At 33.5% G+C, this 23,994-nt stretch overlaps 1 protein-coding gene across 1 annotated transcript in view; it reads right to left on the bottom strand.

The window, feature by feature from the left end:
• Window positions 1–4,231: 4,231 nt before the first annotated feature.
• The window catches only part of LOC110098638 (histone-lysine N-methyltransferase ASHR1), a 35,465-nt gene continuing 15,702 nt past the window's right edge, over window positions 4,232–23,994 (bottom strand). Inside the window, exons 13-14 of the mRNA XM_020825524.2 lie at window positions 5,665–5,728; window positions 4,232–4,858 (exon numbers count right to left, since the gene is read on the bottom strand). Of these exons, the coding sequence (XP_020681183.2) occupies window positions 4,696–4,858; window positions 5,665–5,728 (227 nt within the window). The 3' untranslated portion in view covers window positions 4,232–4,695. The remainder of the gene's footprint in view (window positions 4,859–5,664; window positions 5,729–23,994) is intronic.

The raw sequence follows: 23,994 nt of genomic DNA, 5'->3' as shown, positions 1-23,994 counted from the left end.
AAACAGATCCCATATAGAACTTAGATAATTGCTTTAAGGATGAGCTGAGAACACTCTTGCTGTTAGTATAATAAGAGAGTTTCTTTTCATCAGAATTAAATAGAAGCTTCAATTCCCCATGTCCAATCTCTATCTTACCCATTATTGCTTTCCTTTGATTGGTGCAGAGATGATATAGTAACAGAAGAGCCTCTGCTTCTAGCACTAGGGATAATAAATGTGCTGAAACTAAATAGTAGTACAGACACTCGAATATTATTTGGCCTCATCCCATTTCAAATTCAAGGGCAGTGCTTCCAATTCTACCAGAAATCCGACCGTCAGACTGGAACAATTATTATATCCTTACACCGAACGAAATAAAAGTATTGAGACTGGGATCACGCGACAACAGGGAAATTGAAGTGCGGGATCTGAATCCGAAATTTTTATTAGGTCCGGACTCCTGACATAGTTCTACATCCGGACGTCAATAAAATATCGCCACGTGCTCTTACTCTTTACCGAGCGGCCCGACGACCCGACCCGGAACGGAAAGCCGGTATTGCTATGTTCATGTATTGCTAGGTATTGCTAGGTATTTCTTGGCAATAACTAGAAATATCGCTCTGTCAAGACCATTACCGAGCAATACCTAACAATACCGAGCAATACCTAGCAAAACCGGGGTATTGCTAGGTATTGGTCTTGACAGAATGGTATTTCTCGTTACTGAGCAATACCGAGCAAAACCTAGCAATACCCTGGTCTGTACAAATCAAATAATACATAACAATATTGGGTTCCGGTCCGGGTCGGGTCGTTAGGCCGCGGGGTAAAGAGTAAGAGCACGTGACGACATTTTATTGGCATCCGAATTTAGAGCTACGTCAGGTGCTCGAACCTAATAAAAATTCCTGAATCGGAGTGGTAGAGGCGTTTAGTAAGGGGAGAGAACAAGGAAGACAGCTCGACGTGCTAACGCATGTGGGTTCGGGAAGACCAAACGAACCTCCGTTCAGTTTTTTTTTCTTCTTCTATTTTTATTGATCAATTTGTTGGAGTGATGCGTCGTTTAAGCAAATAACTCTATGTTGTGGGGTTGAGTCGAGCTCACGAAGAGATACACTCTTCTCATAATTTTTTTAAAATTTTTTACATACGTCAACAAGGATAACTCTTAAATGATTATTAAAAGCCACCTCTAAAAATAAATGATTAATATAAATAAATAAAAGATAAGATAAAATCGACAAATGGATAGATATGACATATAATAGATTGAATGATAAAAATATCACATTAAAGTTAGATGTCTTACCGTGCTTTCTCATAATTGCAATATTTAAATGATAGTGCATTGATCTGATTAACATATAGAGCTAAAGATAAAACTAAAACCTTACTGGCATTAATATTGATACAATATAATTTAGCGAGCTAAAGATAATGATGATTCTCTTTATCGATTATTTTTATAGTTTAATAGATCTCTTTTGATTTTATTGATAAATAGTAAATTTTTTATTGATTTAAACCGGAACATACATAGTGATTCTTTTGTCTTATATTGAATACAATGATAGAGTTTTAATTACTTGTTGGGTTTTTATGCTTAATATGTGAATTTTTAAAATTAGTTCAAGAAAGGGGTTAGGACTAGGGGTGTAAGTGAGCTGAGCCGGCTAAAGCTCGACTTGTTTATGGGCTCGCGAGCCGAGCTTATCAAGCTCATGAGTCAAGCTCGAGCTCAAACTCGAGCTCGTTTGCTGAACGAGCTCGAGTTAGCAAACTAGCTCAAGTTCGATCTTCATTAGATTAGGCTTGAGAGCTCACGAGCCGGCTCGAAATTATTAAATCCGAATATTTTAAAAAAATATAGTACTAAATGTTGTATAAATCACACTTAAATTCCCGTCAGCATATATTTGAGAAATTCAAAATGAATCTCATTCGTTTGCCCCTCTCTTTCTCTCTCTGACAGCAATATCGTAAATAGTGATAAGTATAAGCTTTAATAACAAGCAAAATATCTTACTCTGCCTTGAAGAATTAGATAACCTTGATGAGTTTAAACTACAAAACCAGCATAGCTTAGAAATTTATCACGTTCAGATAACTTAGACTCACGAAAAGTTTGTTAGGCTTACAACATTTTTTTCTATATGTCATTCAGTCTTAATCCTTAATCGACCTATTGTTGCTCACCACCGACAAGATGAAAATTTTGAGCCTACAGGAGAATGCCGCTTCATAATAGATTTGCTCTGTGAAAAAGGAGCTTATCTATTAGTAGATAAGAGATGAAACTTGATATATCATCAAAAAATTATCTTGATAAAGTATGCTTTCTTGAGGCAAAATCAGGTTGGAAGCTTCAAACATTAAATCTGGGACCATCTGAACTCCGATTTCAGCAAACTTATAGTCGAACTGAGTGTATCGGAAATACGAACCCAACGACACCAAATTCAACTCAATCCGAGCAAAAAATGGTTCAAATCAAAGGCAAGAAGCACATTCGGAAGGTTCAATACATAATTTGGGTTACCAAACATTTTCTAAATATGGCATGCTTATAGTCGATTCGAGCGGTTCGACGAGACGAATTCAACGAGTCCAAGATCGTCAAATTATGATATCATTAGAGCCTTTAAATGCTTGATAAATGGTCCACGATTAAGGGATTCAACATCGGCCGTCCATTCAAACCACTCCCAATTTACCCCCGATCTTCCTCCTATTTACTGGCCATGTCATTCTCAAAAAACTGTAAGTAGTCCATCATTTCTTTTAAGAGGGGACCTAAACAAGAAGAGAAGAGAAGACAAGAAGAGAAGATAAAAAGAGAAGGAAGGAAGAGAATGAATAAGCTCCTCATCGACTATCGACGGAGTTGCTCTCGGCTTTCAAGTGACGACGGAACTCCGCCCGATCTCCAAGTGACGCTGGAACTCCGCCCGATCTCCAAGTGATGCCGGAATGCCGCCCGATCTCCAAGTGACTCCGAAATTCTGCCTAATCTCCAAGTGACGCCAAAATTCTGTCTGATTTCCAAGTAACACTGGAACTCCACCCGATCTCCAAGTGACGCCGGAATTCTGTCCGATCTCCAAGTGACTCTGGGATTCCAGCCAACTACCCAACATCATCGAATCTCAAATTCTTTTTTGTAATTGGATTTCAACACAGGGAGTTGATTATTGCAATCTGATCATCTTAAATTTTAAGGACGAGTTAGCCTCTTGTAACTCAAGCAAACACTAGTGGAATTCTTTCAACTGAGCGGGGCCTCATGATTTTTCCCTTTCCAAGGTTTCCATGTAAAATTCTAATGTTTTATTTCTCTTATGTTTGTGTGTTGGATGTCCGTAAAATGCTGAGACGAAAAATTCTAACTCTATCGCCGCATATATTATAGCCTGCAACAATACTCATTCAATGCTCCTTATTAATTGGCATTTTCTTAAAAAACACCTTTCTTAAAATATATGACTCAATAAACACTATTCTATAGACACATATTAAATATCATTTCAATGATTAATGCAAATGAAAGATTTCCTTTTAAGCTATTATATTTATGAAGATTATTTGAAATCTTTGATTTTGATCCCTCCATTAATGATGAATCAAATTGACTTATAGAAGTAAATAAATCTTTGAAACTATTATCTAGTGGTACGAGTTGAGTTGCAATAGGATATTGTCAGGAAAATATTTTCATGATATATTTTTATAGCAGCTATTTGAGTTGGATGAATCGAAGGAGGGTCTAATCTGAAAACTCATTTTGACACCCCTAGTCCTAAACAAATTCTCTCAACCTCATCTATTCTCAACCATTATCCGTAGCCATGAAACTTGTTGTAGAGACCAAGAAAAAAATGGCTTAGTCAAGTATAAGGAATTGGTCATCTTCAAGTGATTCTAACTAACTAATTGGCAGATAGTCTATATGCATATTAAGGCTTTATTTAAGACATTTTTTTATTACTTTCTAAAACAAATTTTTAGTACAAAAATTTCAAATTTTTAGTACAAAAATTTCAATTCAAAAATTTTTTTATACTAAAAGCTACTTTAGAAAGTTATAAAAAGCTATTCCAAATGATACAATAAATATATATCTACAGTCAAGCAATGCATAGTATAAAAACCAACAACCATGTTTGATAAATAATTGTGAGGAAAATAATTTTTTAAAAGTTGTAGCACAAAAATATCTTGAATGCAATGAAAAAACAATAACTAAACATAATTATGATTGAGATTTAAAAATCAAAGTAGAAAGAAAATTATCCCGAACAGACTCTAATCTTGCAAACATCTATCTACAATGTAATGCAAGTTGCAAGTCTACATCAACATCGATGCACAAAGGCTGGTGGATAGAAGGCCCCATAAGATATTTTTCATGAACAAATGTTTTTAATTGTAGTATGTTACTTTAGATTATTATGAAAACTAATTCAATTCATGCTCGCAAAGTTCTATACTTTTTCATTTCTCTAATCAATTCCTTCAAACGAAAAGCCTTCAAACAGCCATGGCAGTTTTGCGGTGCTTATGAACTTAGGCTTCGTTTGGAACGGCTTTAATACTGCTTCTCAAAGCAATTTTCTAGTAAAAAAATAACATTTTTATATTAAAAAGTTGTTTTAAGAAGCAGTAAGAAAGCCATCCTAAACAAAACCTTAATAAGACTTCAATCTTTCAGTCGTCTTTGGCTGATAGTTTGTAACAATGCTCAGCACGTGCTTCATCTAGTTTGCTGAACAGCTCCTTCATGAATGGTGTCGAGGTGCCATGAGTGATACGAAGGATCTCCACTGCCTTAGTGAATGATTTCAGAGCATCCTCTGTTTGTTCCAGTAGCCTACAATAAGTGCAGGAAAACCCAGCTGATTAAAACTAAAGTACTTTAGACTTCCAACAAACAAAATCGTACCAGATATTGGAATTAACAAAGCCTAAAAGTATCTCTTTCAGTGCTAAGGAAAGAAGAGAGACAGAGAGGAAGAAGTATAAATTGTTATTGCTTTCGTTCTGGTTTTGAGGATAAGAATGAATGTAGGAGACAAAACATAAGGGGATTTCATTTTATTCTAAACCGAATGAGGTAGGCGTTTAGGTCATATGAAAACAAGAGAATCATTGATATGTTGATCTCTCCACTGAGGTCACTAAGCAATTTAGTCCTGGCACTTAAGAATGATTTATTTTCTGAAGGAAAAACCTTCTTTTAACTTTTCTTATTGATAGAAGAGAAAACTTAGGTCAGTCATTTCCTGGTAAGGATTGAAGACTAAGGCTTCGTTTGGGACGACTTTCTCATTGCTTCTTAAAGCTGTTTTTTAGTACAAAAATTAAAAATTTTGTACTAGAAAGTTGATTTAAGAAGTAATAAAAAAGCCGTCCCAAACGAAGCCTAAATTTAAACTTGAATGGTCAAAACAAATAATTAAAATCAACTCAAATATTTGGTCAAATTTCCTGATCAAGATATATCATTCTGCCTTCTTTTTTTAGCATATAACTTGACAAATATCAAAAGCAAAAAAGAAAAGAAAAAAAGAGACCATAACCCATAATATTTTCATTAAAAAAAAAACACATGAAAATAAGAAGTTGACAATTGAAAAACAGCAAGGGATGAGGAGATTGGTACAACCCATCTCTTACCATTCGAGCTTCCCACAAGTGTAATACTGTAGACCAAGCAAGGGATGAGGAGATTGATACAACCCTGCATTTAATACGAATAAGCACTCAATAACTGATGGTGCCTTACCCAAAAGTGCAGAAACTATAAAATGCAAAGCTATTTTAATCGAAACTGGTTTGTTAGCAATAACTGTTGCGCAGCTACAAGACGATTTGCCAAAAATTTGCTTCATTCTTCATTTTTTTTTATAATAACAAATAATAAGACCAAAAAGAACATGGCTAAAAAGTGAAACCAAAGCACAGTAAAAAGGAGTTTGAATAGCAATGCAAAGTTTACCAAAGGAATGTAATACAATTTGACTAAATTAGCTCAAACAATAGCGATTTTTATTGGACATAAGAAATTGACCTGGAGGGTCAAGAAACTGAAAATGACCGATTTTTAAGCGTTTTAGGCTTATTTTTTTATTGACCGAAATTTACTTATTTAATTTTATTGTTTAAAGTATAATCCAAGATAATCCAAACTTATTTTAGGAAATTAAGTTAAAAATAATTTCATCCTATCCTTAAAATTATTTTCTTTTATAATTAGTGTTGGTTATATGAGTTTTTTTAGGCTAATAGGCTATTGATGAGTGAAAAATATTTATTAGCTAAACTAAGCGCTCATTTGATTCAATGAGAACAAATAAGATATAGGTGGTTCTGAAACTTTGGTAAGGAAAATACAAGCTTGAACCGAGCTAATTTTGCAAGTCTGCTGCATGCCTGTGAAATATTCAAATCGTTGGCATGATGAGGCACAATGATAGTAACTAAAAAAACACCACAGAAATATAAACTTCTCAATCTTATGAAGATGGACTTTTGAATACTATTCTCACCCCCCATAAGAAGTTGATAGGAAGTACTTGTAGAAACAAATGAAACCTTGGCTGAATTTTAATTTCAACAGTTCCAAAAGCAATCAACAAGAAGAACTATGATGAATAACAAGAGAGAACCCTTTTATTTTATGATATTTGGAAAAAAACAAAGAAGATACAATGGATCTTCAATTAAAGAGGAAGATCCGGCTCTCCTAAATCCCTAGTTGTTGCTAGAGCCAACTCAACCTAAGAGCAATCTAAATTCAGCAAACACAACATAAAAACAAACTGAACCCTAGGTCAAAACCACTTAAAGATTACAATCCCCTAGCCAAATCCATAAACAACTCCTCTGAATTTTCCTTCATAACCAAACCTTAACTCCCCCTTCAATTAGCCACTGGACCCCACCCAAAATAGAGCGGAATTAATGCAGGAAGATCTTCAGTTTGTCGTATACGTGAGCCGGTTCTAGAGGGACTGGTCTATCAATACCCACTTCCCAAAGACCCATCTTGTCCTCAAGGTAGAAAGATAGAAACTGTTTCTTTACCTTGTCATAAGGCTCCCACGTGGCATCATAATCAAATAGATTCTTCCATTTTATCAGCACTTCCTTCATCCCTCCCTCTCCTTATTGTACCCCTTTTAGCTCCAGTGATTCTAACACTGCCTCCAAATCCTCTGCCAGTATCATATGTAACTTTAGACTGGATGCATGACCACGAATAGCTCTCCTCAACCGTGACACCTGGAACACTGGGAGTATGGTAGCGGTTGGAGGTAATCTCAATTGATAAGCCATTGCTCCAATCCTTTCCAATATCTCATAAGGGCCAACATACCTCGAGACCATCTACTCATTCCTCCAGTTATCTACCATCCTTCGTTTGAAGAGACGAAGCTTCAAGTATATCCTATCCCCTATCTCAAATTAGATGTCCTTCATACGCCCAATTGCTACTTCTCCATGATCAGTTGAGCCATCTAAAAATGCATTTTCAATTCATCCAACACACTCTCTCTCTCCTCTAAGTATTATTCTACTAAAAAGACTGGTGTGCTACTCTACCCAAAGTGCATCAAGTAAGTTGAGTCCCTTCCATACAAAACTTTGAAATGAGTCATCAAGGAAGTCGAATGTGACGAAGTGTTGTACTACACTTGACCCACATCCGAGGTATATCTGAAGCAAAACATCGTAGGTATGTCTCCAGGCTCCTTTTTACCACCTCCGTTTGCCCGTCCCTTTAGGGGTGGTAAGCAGTGCTCCTCTTCAGCACTACCCCAACAGCCTGAACAACTCCCTCCAAAATTGACTGAGGAACACGTTATCTCTATCAGACACTAAAGACTCCAGTATCCCATGCAGTCTTACCACATCTTTGATGAATGTCGCTTCCACTGTCACTATCGTATAAGGATATCAGAGGAAAATGAAATGAGCATACTTGTTCAATATGTCCACCACAACCAAAATCACTATAAACCCCTCAAATCTGAGTAACCCATCTATAAAATCCATGACGACCTCCTCCCATACTTTGTCTGGAAGAGCTAGGGATTGCAGTAATCCCCTTGGAGCCATGACAATATATTTGCTCCTCTAGCATACCTCATATCTAGCCACTATCTCCTCCACATCCTTATGCATCTCCTTATAATACAACTCTGTTGCCAACCTCCTCTACGTATTTTGCATCCCTGAATGACCCCCAACAGCACTCCTGTGGAACTCCTGCAGAATGTGCAGAATATCAGCCAAGGTTTATGGCAAAAAAACCTCCCCTGGTACAACAGTCTTCTGCCTGCTATATATGTGTGCTGGTCAAGGAGGGACTCACTTAACTTATCCCATTTATCCAAAACCTTCCATCTATCAGAAAGAATTGCAGCTTGATTTACCACCTTTAAGTTCTCCAATTTTCCACCATATAGTAGTTATGGGTCATGAAGTTTGATGCGTATGGATGGACATGTACAATTAATACAATGGCCAGCCAAAGTGGTGTGAGATTTATTAGTTAAGAGTCTATAAAATATGGATAACGACAAGGGACATCTGTGATATGCTTAAGTAAAAATCTTGAAATTTTACATGTGAGCGCATGCCACATTAAAGTAAATGTAATATATATATACTACTATATATTAATATATATTAGTATTATTAATATATAATATATATAGTAAATATATATAAGAGCAATAAGAGAGTAATAATTATAAATTAACCAAAGAATTCTTAATCATAGTAGAATTATATCAAAGAACATCATTGAGTTCATTTATTTTATTCCTTATGAAGAGTGTGGTGCCTTGATATATGCTTCTTGCGATAAGACAATTGCTAAATAACTATGAAGTTAAATTAATACTACAAATGTTTAGAAGATAATCAGATTAAAATTGTTATGAATATGATACACAATTTTAGTGAAATATTAAAAACTAACGGTAAATCTTATTAGAAAATAAAATGATAATAAGGTGCAATACATTTAAATATCTTGATTTATTATAAGAAAAAATAAGGATATAAATGAGAATGTAACTTTTAGATTCAAGTCCTAGTGATTAAAAAGAGGAACTGCATTAAGAGTAATAATATGTTAAGAGGATATAATAAAGACTTCATGAGAAGTTCTATAAAATTATAGTTAGGTCAGCAATGTTTTATGAATTTGAGAATTGATAGTAAGAAAATTATTAATATCTATGCTACTATTAAAGTGTCGCTTGTGACTCTCCCGATACATCATCCTAAGTGTTTGTTAAAAAACCTTAACTTAATATCCATCGTACATTTTTTTAACTATATTCCTTACCTTCTTCGTAACAACAGGGCTTTATCTGCTCACGAACCAATATCCACCTTTTCTTCTTTCAACGCATCCCTCATTTCTTCTTCGTATCAACGCATCCCTCCACGAAATGGCGCATTCCTTTTTGTTATATAAAATTTCATATGCTCGTGAAGAAATATCTATACACTGCGAATGTTTTGCTCGCCGGATACATAAACATCCCAATGTGAATTTATTTTCAATTTATGCGATTTCTCTTCACCTTCTTCCGAGTTTTTTTTTTACTTGCCTCAGCCACTCACTAAAGCCCCTTGTCTCCCGCAATTCCCTCTCTCGATAAATTCAAATTTTTTCTCCCCCTTTTAAGGCCTAAATTCACGCTCTCGATAAATTCAAACGTTTTCTAGGTTTTGCAATTTGGTAATCTCTCTGTCTCCTTTCTATGGCTGCATTCTCTTGTTTTACATACCTCATTTTCTTCTTCAGCATTGTCATTTTGTCCTTGGAGGAGCACCATCGATTCTCCGATCGGGTTCGACATTGGGCCAAATCGATGTCTGGGCGGTTGGGTAGAGAAGAAAACGACATCTATAAAAAAACTCAAGAATAAGATTGGGCCTAGAAAACTCATAATTTATGTGTCGCCTTTTGGATTTATGCGTCGCCTTTTGGATTCGACATTCACCACCGATCCTCTGATCGGGTTCGACAGTAGCCAAAGTCGATTCAAAGGAACCTTCTGGTTGGCCGGCCAGAGAAGGGAATGACATCAATCCACTTTTCTTTCTTTCTTTAATTCTTCTACATATTTTTTTCAACTGGAGTTGAATGTTTTGATTTTATTGATTCCTTCCATTTATCATTTTTTGCAAAATTATTATTTTTTTATCTTATGAACTGAATATTTGTTATATTATTTTTTGTCTGATGTGTTGGATTTATTTTTGAAACCCTAAACCCTATGATGCTTTGTAGTAGATTTTGTATCTCTTAATAAGATCATATTACTTTGTTTTCTAAATGTAAGAATTATTATCAAGGTCAGCAAACAAGAACATTATACGTTGCGATATAAGAAAATTAATTTAGTCATTATGTTGGGCAATTTAAAATTGAATGCTATTCAGTTAAAGTTATATTACTATATTTGATAAGAGGTATAATTCTGCGATAATTTAAAATTGTTTAGATAACCAACAAATTTCTTAAGGTATATTTATTATTTTAAAAATATCGAATTTGCTAAATGAAGACTTGTGATCTGCACGAGATAAAATCTTCCTACTAAAATAAAAAATTCTTGTACCATATCAAATGTTAACTTAACAAATAGTATTTGCCAAGCATATATTCTATAGATAAACAATTTAAAGTGTCAGGGTATTGCATTTCCTCTACTCCATTTCTTATAGTGATATTTCCTGTTTGCAATTGACTGAAGCATAAGAAGAGAGGAAATGTATATTAGTGGTTCACCATAATATTGCTCTCACTGAACGCAACAACTTATCCATCTTCTTCTCGCAAAACCCTTCAACCCAGCAGTTCGCTAAACCATTATGGATTATCTCAAATGCAAGGTCTTTTACCGTTAATTTATTAATTTTTGTTCAAATATCCATAAATATTTTTTATTTTATTTTATTTGTGTTTGTTTTGTATTTTTGGTGTTCGATGTAATTCCCCAAAGCTTTCTTTTTTTATAATATAGCTTGAATTAACTCAAGTGGTGTTTTGATTTTGGTCTTTTTTATTGAATTAGCCTCAAGTTATCATTTCATCAATTTTGATTAAGTCTTCAAATATGCCAAAATGTGTTTGGACAAGGGTTGAGCAAATGAGAAAAAATCTTGTTCTCTATTTACATATGATGTGAGTTATCATGCATTGCTTCTATTAAATTTGCTCATGAAGTTCTAATGTTCTGTCAAGTTGTTTCTTTTTGAGGTTTTCTTTGTGTTCGATATTACTCCCCAAAGCTTTCTTGTTTTATAATGTATATTAAAATAAGTCATTTGGTAGTTTGTTTTTCTTTTTTTTTTTTAGTTATGTTCAAATTATCATTTAAACTATAAATATGATTATTTAAATCAATGACTTATTTTCCGTAAATGCTTAGCATATGATACTTTTCTCACCACACAGTACCATATGATACTTTTGTCATCTCTAATCTTCTATCAAATTGCTTCTTCTTGAGCTCTTCTTTGTGTTTGATATTATTCCCCAAAGCTTTATTGTTTTTAAATGTACCTTAAAATAAGACATTTGGTGGTTTGATTTTGGATTTTTTTTAAATTATTCTCAATTTTTTGAAGAATTCTTTTTGTTATTCATAATAACTCATATCCCATCATAACTTATAAATATTATTATTTAAACTATATTTATGTGTCAACCTCAGAGGAGAGAACTCTAAATGACAAATCTTGCCTTGATAAGCATTTATGATTCCGCAAAGCTAGAAAGAATAGATCCTTCAAAATATAGTTTTCCAATTCTATCAAAGAGAATTTATACCAAGCTTTTAAGTATCTAGTTAAGTGTGGCTAAGATAATAATATTAAGATGAGTTTGTAACAAAACTAGAAAGAATAAATTAAAGAACTTTATATTATAAAAATTATTGAAGTGTCAACTATTAAAGAAACGATACTTAAAAGCAGCCTTAGGCGATTGTATGTAACAATAAAGAGTAGAAATGCGCCCATTAAACAGTAGAAGAAATAATGGTCTATGATTTAAGAAGTAAATTTGGTAGAAATAAAGTAACATCAGAAGTAGTACAAAATGATTTGTGAAGAATATCTTTAATGCCTGAGGCAACACTTAACCACAACAAAAAAAAATGAGGATTCATAATGTTGACCCTAAATTGTTGGGATAATATTAATGATGATGATGATCAAGCAAAAAATATGGAAATGTGAATATTTATAAAGAGAAAATATCCAAAATAATATTTATTCAGACTGTAACTGGGTTAAAATAATTATAGGATGTGTCGCGCTTGTGTCTCCTACATAAACGCCCTTGCAATATGTGCAAGGCATGGAGAAATTGTCTAGTACGTCATTTTTTTTTTAGCTAGACAACAAAATCACTAAAATATCATGAATTTGTCTTCTTCTATTAAAATAACTGTAAAATTTTCAAAGCTCACATGTGATGGAAGATTGCAGAAAGAGAGAACAAAATCCATTGAGGCATATATAAATGCTAAAGTTATATGAAATATTAATTAGAGGTATGATATAAAATAATAAGAAAAAAAAAAGATGCAATTTATCCCTAAATTGCTGATTAGATGTTAAGGGCAAGTAACTTGCATAGATTTATGCAACAATTAGCAAATCCGGTGTTTTAAAAATCAGATCGGATCGACCAGTTCAATTGGGAACCGGTTGAATGACCGGTATGATCCTATGAGTGCAGCCGCTTTGCACTCAAACCAGGAAAAAAACCGGCCAAATCAGCGGTTGAATGATGAAACCGGCAGACCGGCCACATCCCAAAGAACTGTTCGATTCAAATCCCACGATTATGAGCGGTAGATCGTACATCCAATGGTTAAAAATTGCCTAACTAATTTAATTTAGTAAAACTTAAATCTAAAACCTTAAATCAAACCAAACAAGCTCTTGCCTCTTTCCGTTTTGACTATTTTCTCTCCCAACTCTGAGTGCAACTGTCACGACCCAGCCCGGATACTCGATTTAACGAGGCGGAAACTGAAAGTCGAACGGTATTACCAATTCATCACATTCCAAATAAAGTACATTAACATAAACTTTTCATCAACTGAAGAGCCACTAAACACAAAGAAAACTTTAATTAATCTAGAATCAAACTAAGCATTCACATCAGTCATTTTTACCTGTTGTCATTTGCACGTCGTCTTCTATAGATGAATTCTTCTCTTTCAATCATTTCTTCTTCTTTGGGGATTTATATGAGACATTAATTTAAGGGTTTGAGTTTACAGTGTAAACTCAGTGGATAATAGTTAAAAACAATTTATAAGCATAAAATACAATACGTAAAATCTTTGATATATGTTCATTTAATTAACATATGAGTTATATTTTCTTTTCCTTTGTTTCATTTCATACCATAAACATATTATATCATGACCTTATCTTTCCTTTATACATACTACAACATATTCATTTAAAGTATTTAATTTAATAAATATTAATTCTCCCATTTATTTAGCACAGGAGCACCGTCTAATGTACCAAGGGTATAACCATTTCCATTTCATTTTTTTCCATATCCTTTTCCTTTTTTTTTTACGTGCACGAGTACGTTGCTTCCCCAGTCAGTACCATACGGGGGTGAAAGAACTCCTGTAATACTTTTGCATGTATATCATTTTCTCTTTTTTTATTTATTTTTCCATTCATGTATAATTCATTCATATATACTTTCTAATGCATGTATATATCAAATGCATATGAATAATTGCTTTCTAAATTTACTCCCTATTTCTTTGACATACTCATTTCTACATATATTTTCTTCCACATATTTGTACTTATACATATAATTGCTTATTTTAGGTAATCGTTTCTAACAATATAAGTCATAAGTCTTAAACAATCATATGCATGCATCTTTCAAAAATGAAAATAGAAAATACAATAAAGAAAATATTTTATAAATACCCACTTTGAATCTTCTAAGTCTTTGATTTAGTCACCACCTCAACCTCAAATTTCGTTCTTGTTATTTCCTTGAAGAACCCAACTCCTACAATTTGATATCCTCCTTAAATGGGAATCTCTAAATCCTTCTTCCTTTCCCAAAATACTTTCCCTTGCCTTCAATTCCTTCCTTTTTCTTCTATGAAAATTATATCTAGGTTTAGATGAAATAACTTATTACAATTTCTACGAAAAAGGAAAGAAAAGTTTTACAAACCTCCTTCCTTGTTCCTCTCGGTCATTCCTCTTGTTCGTTGCAATTTCTCCCAATTTAGAAATTTGTTAGCGATAGGAATGAAAATGAATTGTTGATTCCTATCTCCAAACACGATGGATTGCTAAAAATGAAAAATCGAAAACTCCAAAATCTCCCTATGCAATGCTCGGTTCCGCCCAGACGTCTGCCCTTTTTTTTCCTGTTACCGAAACGGGGAAGTTGGGTCGCGGCTTTTTAAAAGGGGTTGGCCGGTTCAGTTGAATCGGCCACCCAATCGGTTCGTTACAATCTCCCATACTTATAAAAATTTCGTCCTCGAAATTAAATCAAGTAACATACCTTAATTGAATAAATAGGGATATTGACTTTTCATTTCAGCTTCCTTTTCCCAGGTGACATCTCTTTCTGATCCATGCTTCTATAAAATCTTCACAAAATGTATTGTCTTATGCCTCAACTATTTGACATCATAATCCAGTATTTGTTTAGGTTCCTCAACATATTTTAAATCAGGCTGCAAGTCAATTGATTTAAACTGAATTCTCTTAGATTCATCTGAGATATACTTCCGGAGCACTGATATATGAAACACATTATGAATTCCTTGCATATGCACTGACAAATCCAATATATAAGCCATATTTTCATTCCTCTCTGTGATTTCAAAAAGAACTATATACCTTGGGCTCAATTTTCCTGTTCTTCCAAACCATTGAACACCTTTTATCGGGCTAACTTTTAAGAAAATAAATTCTCTCACTTCAAACTCAACTGGTCTATGCTTTGCATCATAATATTTCCATTGCCTATCTTGCACTGCCTTTAATTTATCTCTGATTAATTTGATTTTGCTAGTAGCCTCATCTACCAGTTCAGTTTGAATGATTTTTCTTTCACCTGTTTCTACCCAACAAAAGGGTGTTCTGCACTTTCTCCCATAAAGAGCCTCGTAAGGTGTAATTCCAATACTAGATTGGAAATTGTTGTTATATACAAATTCAATCAACAGTATGTGAGTCTCCCAATTTCCTCCAAAATCTAAAACACATAATCTCAATAAATCCTCCAAAGTTTGAATTGTTCTTTCTGATTGCCCATCTGTCTAAGAATGAAATGTTGTACTGAAAGTCAATCTAGTACCCATAGCTTCCTGAATTTTCTTCCACAATTTAGAAGTGAAACAAGCATCTCTTTCTGAAACTATATATTTTGGAATTCCATGCAATCTCATAATTTCATCAACATATAGTTTTGTCAGCTTCTCCACTGAATCTGTCTGCCTGATTGGTAAGAAATGAGCTGACTTGGTTAATCTGTCTATAATAACCCATATTGCATCTCGACTCTGCCTTGAACTGGGTAATCCAATCACAAAATCCATCGCAATGTCCTCCCATTTCCACTCAGGTATAGGTAAGGGTTGTAGTTGACCACTTGGCTTTTGATGTTCTTCTTTAATCATCTGACAGAGAATACATTTTGATACAAATTTTGCAACACTCCTCTTTAATCCTGTCCACCAAAATAAGCCTCTCAATTCTTGATACATCTTTGTACTGCCTGGGTGAATTTCATAAGTTGAGAGGTGAGCTTCTTTTAATATTTCTTCTCTTAAATTTCCAACATTAGGAACACAGATTTTGCCCTTATACTTTAATAACCCCTCTCTATCAACTTCAAAGTTCTCTAAATGTCCTGCTTGCACTTTCTTCATGATGACCTGAAATTTTTCATCTTGAGACAATACATTAAGCACTCTATCCTTCAAAGTAGATTCAATCACCAGTTGATTTAAAAACATATCTTTAGTCTCTTTCTGATTGATCAATGAAATCTCTAACTTTTTCATATCTCTGGTTATCTGCTCCTGCTGGTGATTAAAAATTTGCATTTCCAAGAGCTTTTCTGATAAGTACATCTGCAACCACATTTGCTTTTCCCGGATGATACTATATATCCAAGTCATAATCCTTAATTAGTTCTAACCACATTCTCTGCCTCAAATTAAGTTCTTTTTTATTGAAAATATATTTGAGACTCTTATGATCTGTAAACACTTCGCATCTGACCCCATATACGTAATGTCTCCATATTTTGAGTGCAAAAAATACAGCTGCCAATTCTAAATCATGAGTGGGGTAGTTTCTTTCATGAATTTTCAATTGTCTTAAAGCATAGGCCACCACACTATCAAGCTGCATCAATACACATCCAAGTCCCCTTAAGAAAGCATCACAGAAAATTTGGAACTCTTCTAAACCTGATAGAATTGTCAAAATTGGGGCAGTCACTAGACAATTATTTAACTTCTGGAAAACTTTTTCACACTGATTACTCCATTTAAATTTCAATGCCTTTTGAATTAATCTGGATAACGACAATGCAATCTGAGAAAATCCCTCTACGAACCTCCTGTAATAACCAGCAAGACCCAGAAAACTTCTCACCTCTGTAAATGTCGTTGGTCGTGGCCAATTTAAAATGACTTGAATTTTATTCTGATCAATTGAAATACCTTCACCACTGATCACATATCTAAGGAAAGTTACATTGTTAAACCAAAATTCACACTTTGAAAATTTAACATATAACTGGTTCTCCTTAAGTGTTTGCAACACTGCTTGCAGATAACTTGAATGGTTTTCTTCAATTCTTGAATAAATCAGAATATCATCAATAAACACAATTACAAATATGTCCAGGAATGACTTAAAAATTTTATTCATCAAATTCATAAATACAGCTGGTGCATTTGTCACTCCAAATGGCATTCCACAAACTCATAGTGACCATATTTGGTTCTGAAAGCTGTCTTTGTTATATCTTCCTCCTTAATGCGTAGCTGATGGTACCCATATATCAAATAAATTTTAGAGAAAACTGTAGCTCATTCCAGTTGATCAAAAAGATCATCAATCATGGGCAAAGGATATTTATTTTTAACAATAAGCTTATTCCGTTCTCTGTAATCCATGCACATTCTGAAGCTTCCATCAATCTTCTTTACAAACAGTACTGGAGCTCCCCATGGTGAGAAACTTGGTCTGATAAATCCCTTATCTAGCAATTCCTATAACTGACTTTTCAGCTCCTGTAACTCTTTGACTGTCATTCTGTAAGGTGCCCTTGCCACTAGTTTTGAACATATTATCAACTCAATAGTGAAATCTATTTCTCTTTCTGGTGGTAATCATGAAAAATCATCCCAAAACACCTTTGGATATTCTTTGATTACAGGTATATCTTTCAACTCTTTAACTTTCTTATTTGTATCATTTACTTGAGCAAGAAAATACTGACATCCCTTAAATACAAATTTGCATGCTTTCATATAAGTGATTATCATTGAAGAAATTCCCCTCTCCATAGAATTTCAATTTTCTTTCTTCTGGGGAATTAAATTTAACAATTTTCTTGTTGCAGTCAATAATCACAAAATACTTTGATAACCAATCCAATTATGTCAAACTCATGTAATGGTAAAACATTCACTATTGTTTCAAACTCTCTCTCCTTTATTTTAAAAGTTATTTGACATACACTTACATTCACAACAGACTCATTTGGCATCAAAACTTTCAAAGTTTCATTTATTCCATAAACATTCAATCTCATAGATTCAGCAAATGCATCTGAAATAAAGGAGTGTGAAGCTCCTATATCAAAAAGGATCTATACAGGCTTTCCTTGAATCGTTACTTCACCTATAAAATTACATAAAAAGAATAACATAAACATTCATCATTCTTTTAACAATGTTTTCATAATATATATTTATCCACTTCTCATTTTTATCACATGTAATTATTTCAGGTGAAACCTTAGCATCCTTCTGAGTCAGTGCATATACTCTAGACAGAGTATTCTGTCGGCTTTGACTTGATCCTGGAGTAGAAGCAGCTAATTCTATTGTTCTTGGTCTTCCAACATTCCTCTGAGATCCAATATTTATCTTTGACTCTCCTACTGGTCTTTGCCCCAAGGTATGACAGTTCTTGGCTATATGACCCGGTTGATGACACCAAAAGCAAGTATTTATACCAGATAAATATTCTCCTTTATGTTATCTTATACGCTTCTTGCAATTGTTCACACTTGAACTGTCACTACTGCTGGACTTTATCTTTTTCCAATTAAATTTCTCACCTTGTGAAAGAGATTTGCTATGTGAATCCTGATGGGCTCCCATAACTTCACCACTTTTTCTCTCCTTAAAATCGCGTCTCCTTTGAGTATTTTATAGGCCCGCTTCTATCCTCTTAGCCCTTTTCACAAATACTGAATAATCTTCAATCCCAAATGGAATAAAAGGCTGTCTAATTACATCCTTCAATCTCAAATGGAACAAGAGGTTATCTAATTGCATCCTTTAATCCAGCTAAGAATCGGTTGCATTTATCCTCCATAGTATGTACTAATTGAGGAGCATATCTGGCTAATGTTGTAAATTCAATCTCACACTGCATAGCTGATCTATCTCCTTGTATCAATCTCATAAACTTGTCCTGCATCTGCCTCCTCATAGATGAAGGAACAAACCAATTCTTGAATACCTGAGTAAAATCATTCCACTTAATTTGCATGTTAGGAATTCTTTCAAATTTGTCTTGATACAGACCTCTCCACCACCTTTCAGCTTCTCCATCAAGTACTAAGGTCGCTAAAGAAACTTTTTTCTCCTCTGGACAATTCATTCCTTCTAAAATCTTTTCAATTCTTAGTAATCAGTTTTCAGCTTCTACTGGTCCCTCAACTCCTTTAAATAATGGTGGTCGTATGTCTTGAAACAATTTCAGATACTTATCCATAACCATTCCCACACCACTACTACTACTTGATGATTGATTCCTTGAATCTTGAATCAATTGAGTCATAACTGTCATCATTTGTGCCAATGTTTCAGGGTTAATAGGAACATTAGGTACCGTTCTTTCTACTTCTTCCTCTTCTCCATACTCATTTTGATTCCTACTTACAAAAAATATTCATATTATAATAGAATTTAAAAAAAAAATCATTATTAATTATCCTAATGGCCCTTTCAGTACAGTTCATATCGTAATTGGGCTCTGATACCACTTTTGTCACGACCTGACTCGGATACTCGATTTAACAAGGCGGGAACTGAAAGTCGGACGGTATTACCAATTCATCACATTCCAAATAAAGTACATTAACATAAACTTTTCATCAACTGAAGAGGCACTAAACACAAAGAAAACTTTAATTAATCTAGAACCAAACTAAGCATTCTCATCAGTCATTTTTACCTGTTGTCATTTACACGTCGTCTTCTATAGACGAATTCTTTTCTTTCAGTCATTTCTTCTTCTTTCGGGATTTACCTGAGACATTAATTTAGGGGTTTGAGTTTACAGTGTAAACTCAGTGAGTAATAGTTAAAAACAACTTATAGGCATAAAATACGATACATAAAACCTTTGATATATGTTCATTTAACTAACATATGAGTTGTATTTTCTTTTCCATTGTTTCATTTCATACCATAAACATATTATATCATGACCTTATCTTTCCTTTATACATATGAATATTTATTAAAGTAAATACTTTAAATGAATATGATGTAGTATCGTCTAATGTATCAAGGGTACAACCTTTTTCATTTCATTTTTTTCCATATCTTTTTCCTTTTTTTTACGTGCATGGGTACATGGCTTCCCCAGCCAGTACCATATGGAGGTGAACTCCTGTAATACTTTTGCATGTTATCCTTTTCCTTTTTTTTCCATTCATGTATAATTCATTTATATATACTTTCTAATGCATGTATGTATCAAATACATATGTATAACTGCTTTCTAAATTTACTCCATATTTCTTTGACATACTAATTTCTACATATATTTTCTTCCACATATTTGTACTTGTACATATAATTGCTTATTTCAGGTAATTGTTTCTAATAATATAAGTCATAAGTCTTAAACAATCATATACATGCATCTTTCAAAAATGAAAAAAGAAAATACAATAAAGAAAATATTTTATAAATACCCACTTTGAATCTTCTAAGTCTTTGATTTAGTCACCACCTCAGCCTTAAATTTCATTCTTGTTGAATTCCTTGAAGAACCCAACTCCTACAATTTGATCTCCTCCTTTAAATGGGAATCTCTAAATCCTTCTTCCTTTCCCAAAATCCTTCCCCTTGCCTTCAATTCCTTCCTTTTTCTTCTATAAAAAGTATATATAGGTTTAGATGAAATAACTTAAGACAATTTATACAAAAAATGAAAGAAAAAATTTGCAAACCTCCTTCCTTCTTCCTCTCGGTCATTCCTCTCGTTCATTGCAATTTCTCCCAATTTAGAAATTTGTTAGCGATAGGAATAAAATGGAATTGTTGATTTCTATCTCCAAACACGATGGATTGCTAAAAATGGAAAATCGAAAAACTCCAAAACCTCCCTATGCAATGCTCGGTTCCAACCAGACGTCCACCCTTTTTTTTCTTGCTATTCGCAAAACGGGGCAGTTGGGTCGCGGCTTTTAAAATGGGTTGGCCGGTTCGGTTGAACCGGCCACCCAATTGGTTCGTTACAGCAACTCTCTCCTGATTTGCGTGTTTCAGTTTCTTGCCCTTCCGCCTGATATCCCACTATCGCACGCCGTTCGTAGCTTGCACTCTTGTCGCAATTCATCGCAGGCTTGCCTAGTCACACTTCCTTCCTCAGCCCACCCAGTCGTGCTTCTTTGCTTGGTAAGATTTGAGATTTATATGACAGTTATGGATTTAATGATTTATATTTGTCGTTGATATAATTTTTATTTCCAAACTCTGTAGATTGTTGAAAAAACCTGTTTCAGTTTAGACTACATTGAGTTTAGCAACCAAGTCATCACTCTGGATTTATATATTGACATTCTGAATGTCACCTAAGGAAGATATTTCTAGACCAAATAAGACACTTCAATGGGGCATCTGCACGTTAGCCTTAGTGTTGGTGTATTTGATAGGGTGAAGAGCACTCTGTTAGCTAAGGCTTGTCATGAATTAGTCTTCTCGGTAATTTTTCACTCGTGGTCTATTAGAATGCATTGAACAAGGGAACTCGTGTTCCTAATAAGGCTCATTAGGTTGAAGATTTTTAAACATGTTTTAATGATTATTTTGATCGGATTAGGCCCCACCAACACCCACCTCCCCAACGAACAAATCGCCCATCAAAATGAAGCTGCAATATTTCTTCATGAATAAGGGAAGCCATCCTTAATAACATTAAGATATTATAGCCTCATGGCATTCTTAATTTTGCTCATGTGAATTATCAAATCAATAATAATAAATCTGCCCTGAGAGGAAAATCTCTTAGTTCTTCTCCACTTCTTAACCTCCTAAAAACATTTTAAATATTTTCTCTTAACATTAATATTCTCTAAGCCTTTGAAAGTTGAGTATGCTTTCATATTTTTTTCATTGAAATTGTGTAGTTCAAAACTTTTGTGCATCAAATCTATTATATGTTATTAAATGCATTTCATTTCTATAAATTTTAATCAGTTTTATTTTGCTAATTGAAGTTTAATAAGTTGTAGATTTATTCATTCAACCTTCAGTTCATTTAGTGAATTTTACTTAAATAGTCAACAATCTATTAGTTGAGTTCTTCATATTCTCTAAGTTTCTGAAAGTTGAGTATGCTTTCATATTTTTTTCATTGAAATTGTGCAGTTCAAAACTTTTGCTTTAAAATGGATCCAACAACCAATCAAATAACAGCTTCATCTTATATTGTGCGTGAAAAGATAGATATTGCTTATAGTTATTATAGTAAGTATAAAGGACCTAATGGAAAAATAATAATTTAAATGTCTACATTGTGGGATTACTTGCAAAAGTGAAGGTATTAATAAGATAAAACGGCACCTAGCAAAAATCAGAGGTAACATTGCTTCATATAAAAAGTCTCACATGATATCTATCATCAGATATCTATTATCAGATACAAGAGAATTTGAAAGAGATATCTAAAATGAAATAACAAACACAAGAGGAGTTGGAGCAGAATACATCGGTGTTTGTTGATGACCTTATGAATGAAAAAAGTGAATCCTCGTCACTTCCCATGTCACAATCTTCATATGCACACCATACAAGGATCGATAGAGGGAGAGAAAGATAGATGAGATGGAAAACTTTTTAGCTCCAAGGACCAAATCAGAATCCAAACCTTCTTTGAAAAATGTTAAAACTATGTTCAAAAATGTTAAAAGTATGTATAAATCATACACAAGTATTATAAAGAGAAGATGAGATAGCCAGCTATGACAAGACATATATTGTGTAGTCTATTTTTTTAATCTTTATTTTCAATATGACAAAAAACATTTTTTACATAAGCCTGAAGTGATGCAAGGTTTGATTGGGTAGATTTGAAATAAAGAGATATGTCCTAAACAATCATTAGTAATGAATGAGGTTAGAATTTTTCATGACAGATTAGAAATTTTTTGGCAAACCAGTTACTTTGACATTGTCAAAAAAATACAACCTGGTAAGTTCTATAACAAATTCTATATGTATTTGATATTTCGTGCATATCACTTACCTATGAACTAATTAATGTTTGACAGCTTGTAGACGAATAATGGAAGATGTTTGGCTCAAGTGCACCAAATTTGCAGAAATTGGATGTTAGGATTTTTAATCAAACATCTTTATTTTTAATATGTAAAAGAATTTGAAGTGTATTTGAGTAAATTCGCACGAAGAGATGAAAGCATCTAGAGCATCAAAGGCTCTGTGATTTTGGTACAACCTCAATTTGAGGCATATGTATGATTTTCAATTATATTTAAATGTTATTTTATAGAAGAATGTACAATATACTTATCATGATTCATATTAACTTTATAGATTAAAAAAAAACTATGATCCTTTGAACTATACAAATATTGAGATGGCTGATTTTGAGTGCTTGATAATGAACTAGTTCCATAGCTTGCTTTAGAGGATTTAGAGACTGTAATTTATATAGAGGATATTACTCTCACTGTTGAAGATCTGAATATTAGTTGGACCAGAAAAGTTCGCCACAAAGTAAATTGTCAATTGGATTAAATTATATTATTTTGATAAATGTTTAATAAAGATATAATACTTTATAATTATGTTTTGCAGATGATGATATCTTAAAAAATTTAGGAGATAGCCATGAAATACTTGGAAGTCATGATGTTGATGCATTTGGTGGGAAAGATTTTGATGGAGGATTTGAGGGCTCAACTTTTGATGATGCAAATTGACAGCCTTTTATACTAAGCTTGAAATAAAAATATACTTGTTCTTGATTAAGCAAGACTGATTGATGCATAAGTATGTGTCAGTCAAATAATAAAGTTAGACTATGATGCTAATCCCACGAGGAACTAAATTACCCTAGTACTGTCTATTCAAATCGCAAAACTCATCCTATCAATCGAATTTAGGAGTTTTCTATGGTTCCTACTACAATTGTTGAAAAGTAGATTTCAGTTAATGAAAATGTTATGAACCTACGATGGTGATTAAAGACATCTTTATCTAAGTTGACTCTCCTAATGTATGTTGTAAATCAGAGTATATGTACTCCTTGATCTCTGTCAAGTTTATAAAAGTTTAAAGTAGAGCTGTCACTCCACTACAATTGTTATATTTTCATATATTAAAAAATCCCAATCATCCTATGCCTAGGCATGAAAGCTTTGTGTTTCAATTCTCCTAATTATTCTCTTATTCC

This window comes from Dendrobium catenatum, unplaced genomic scaffold, assembly GCF_001605985.2.
Source record: "Dendrobium catenatum unplaced genomic scaffold, ASM160598v2 fragScaff_scaffold_1089, whole genome shotgun sequence".
NCBI lineage: Eukaryota > Viridiplantae > Streptophyta > Magnoliopsida > Asparagales > Orchidaceae > Dendrobium > Dendrobium catenatum.
This window is presented reverse-complemented; position numbering and strand designations above follow the sequence as displayed.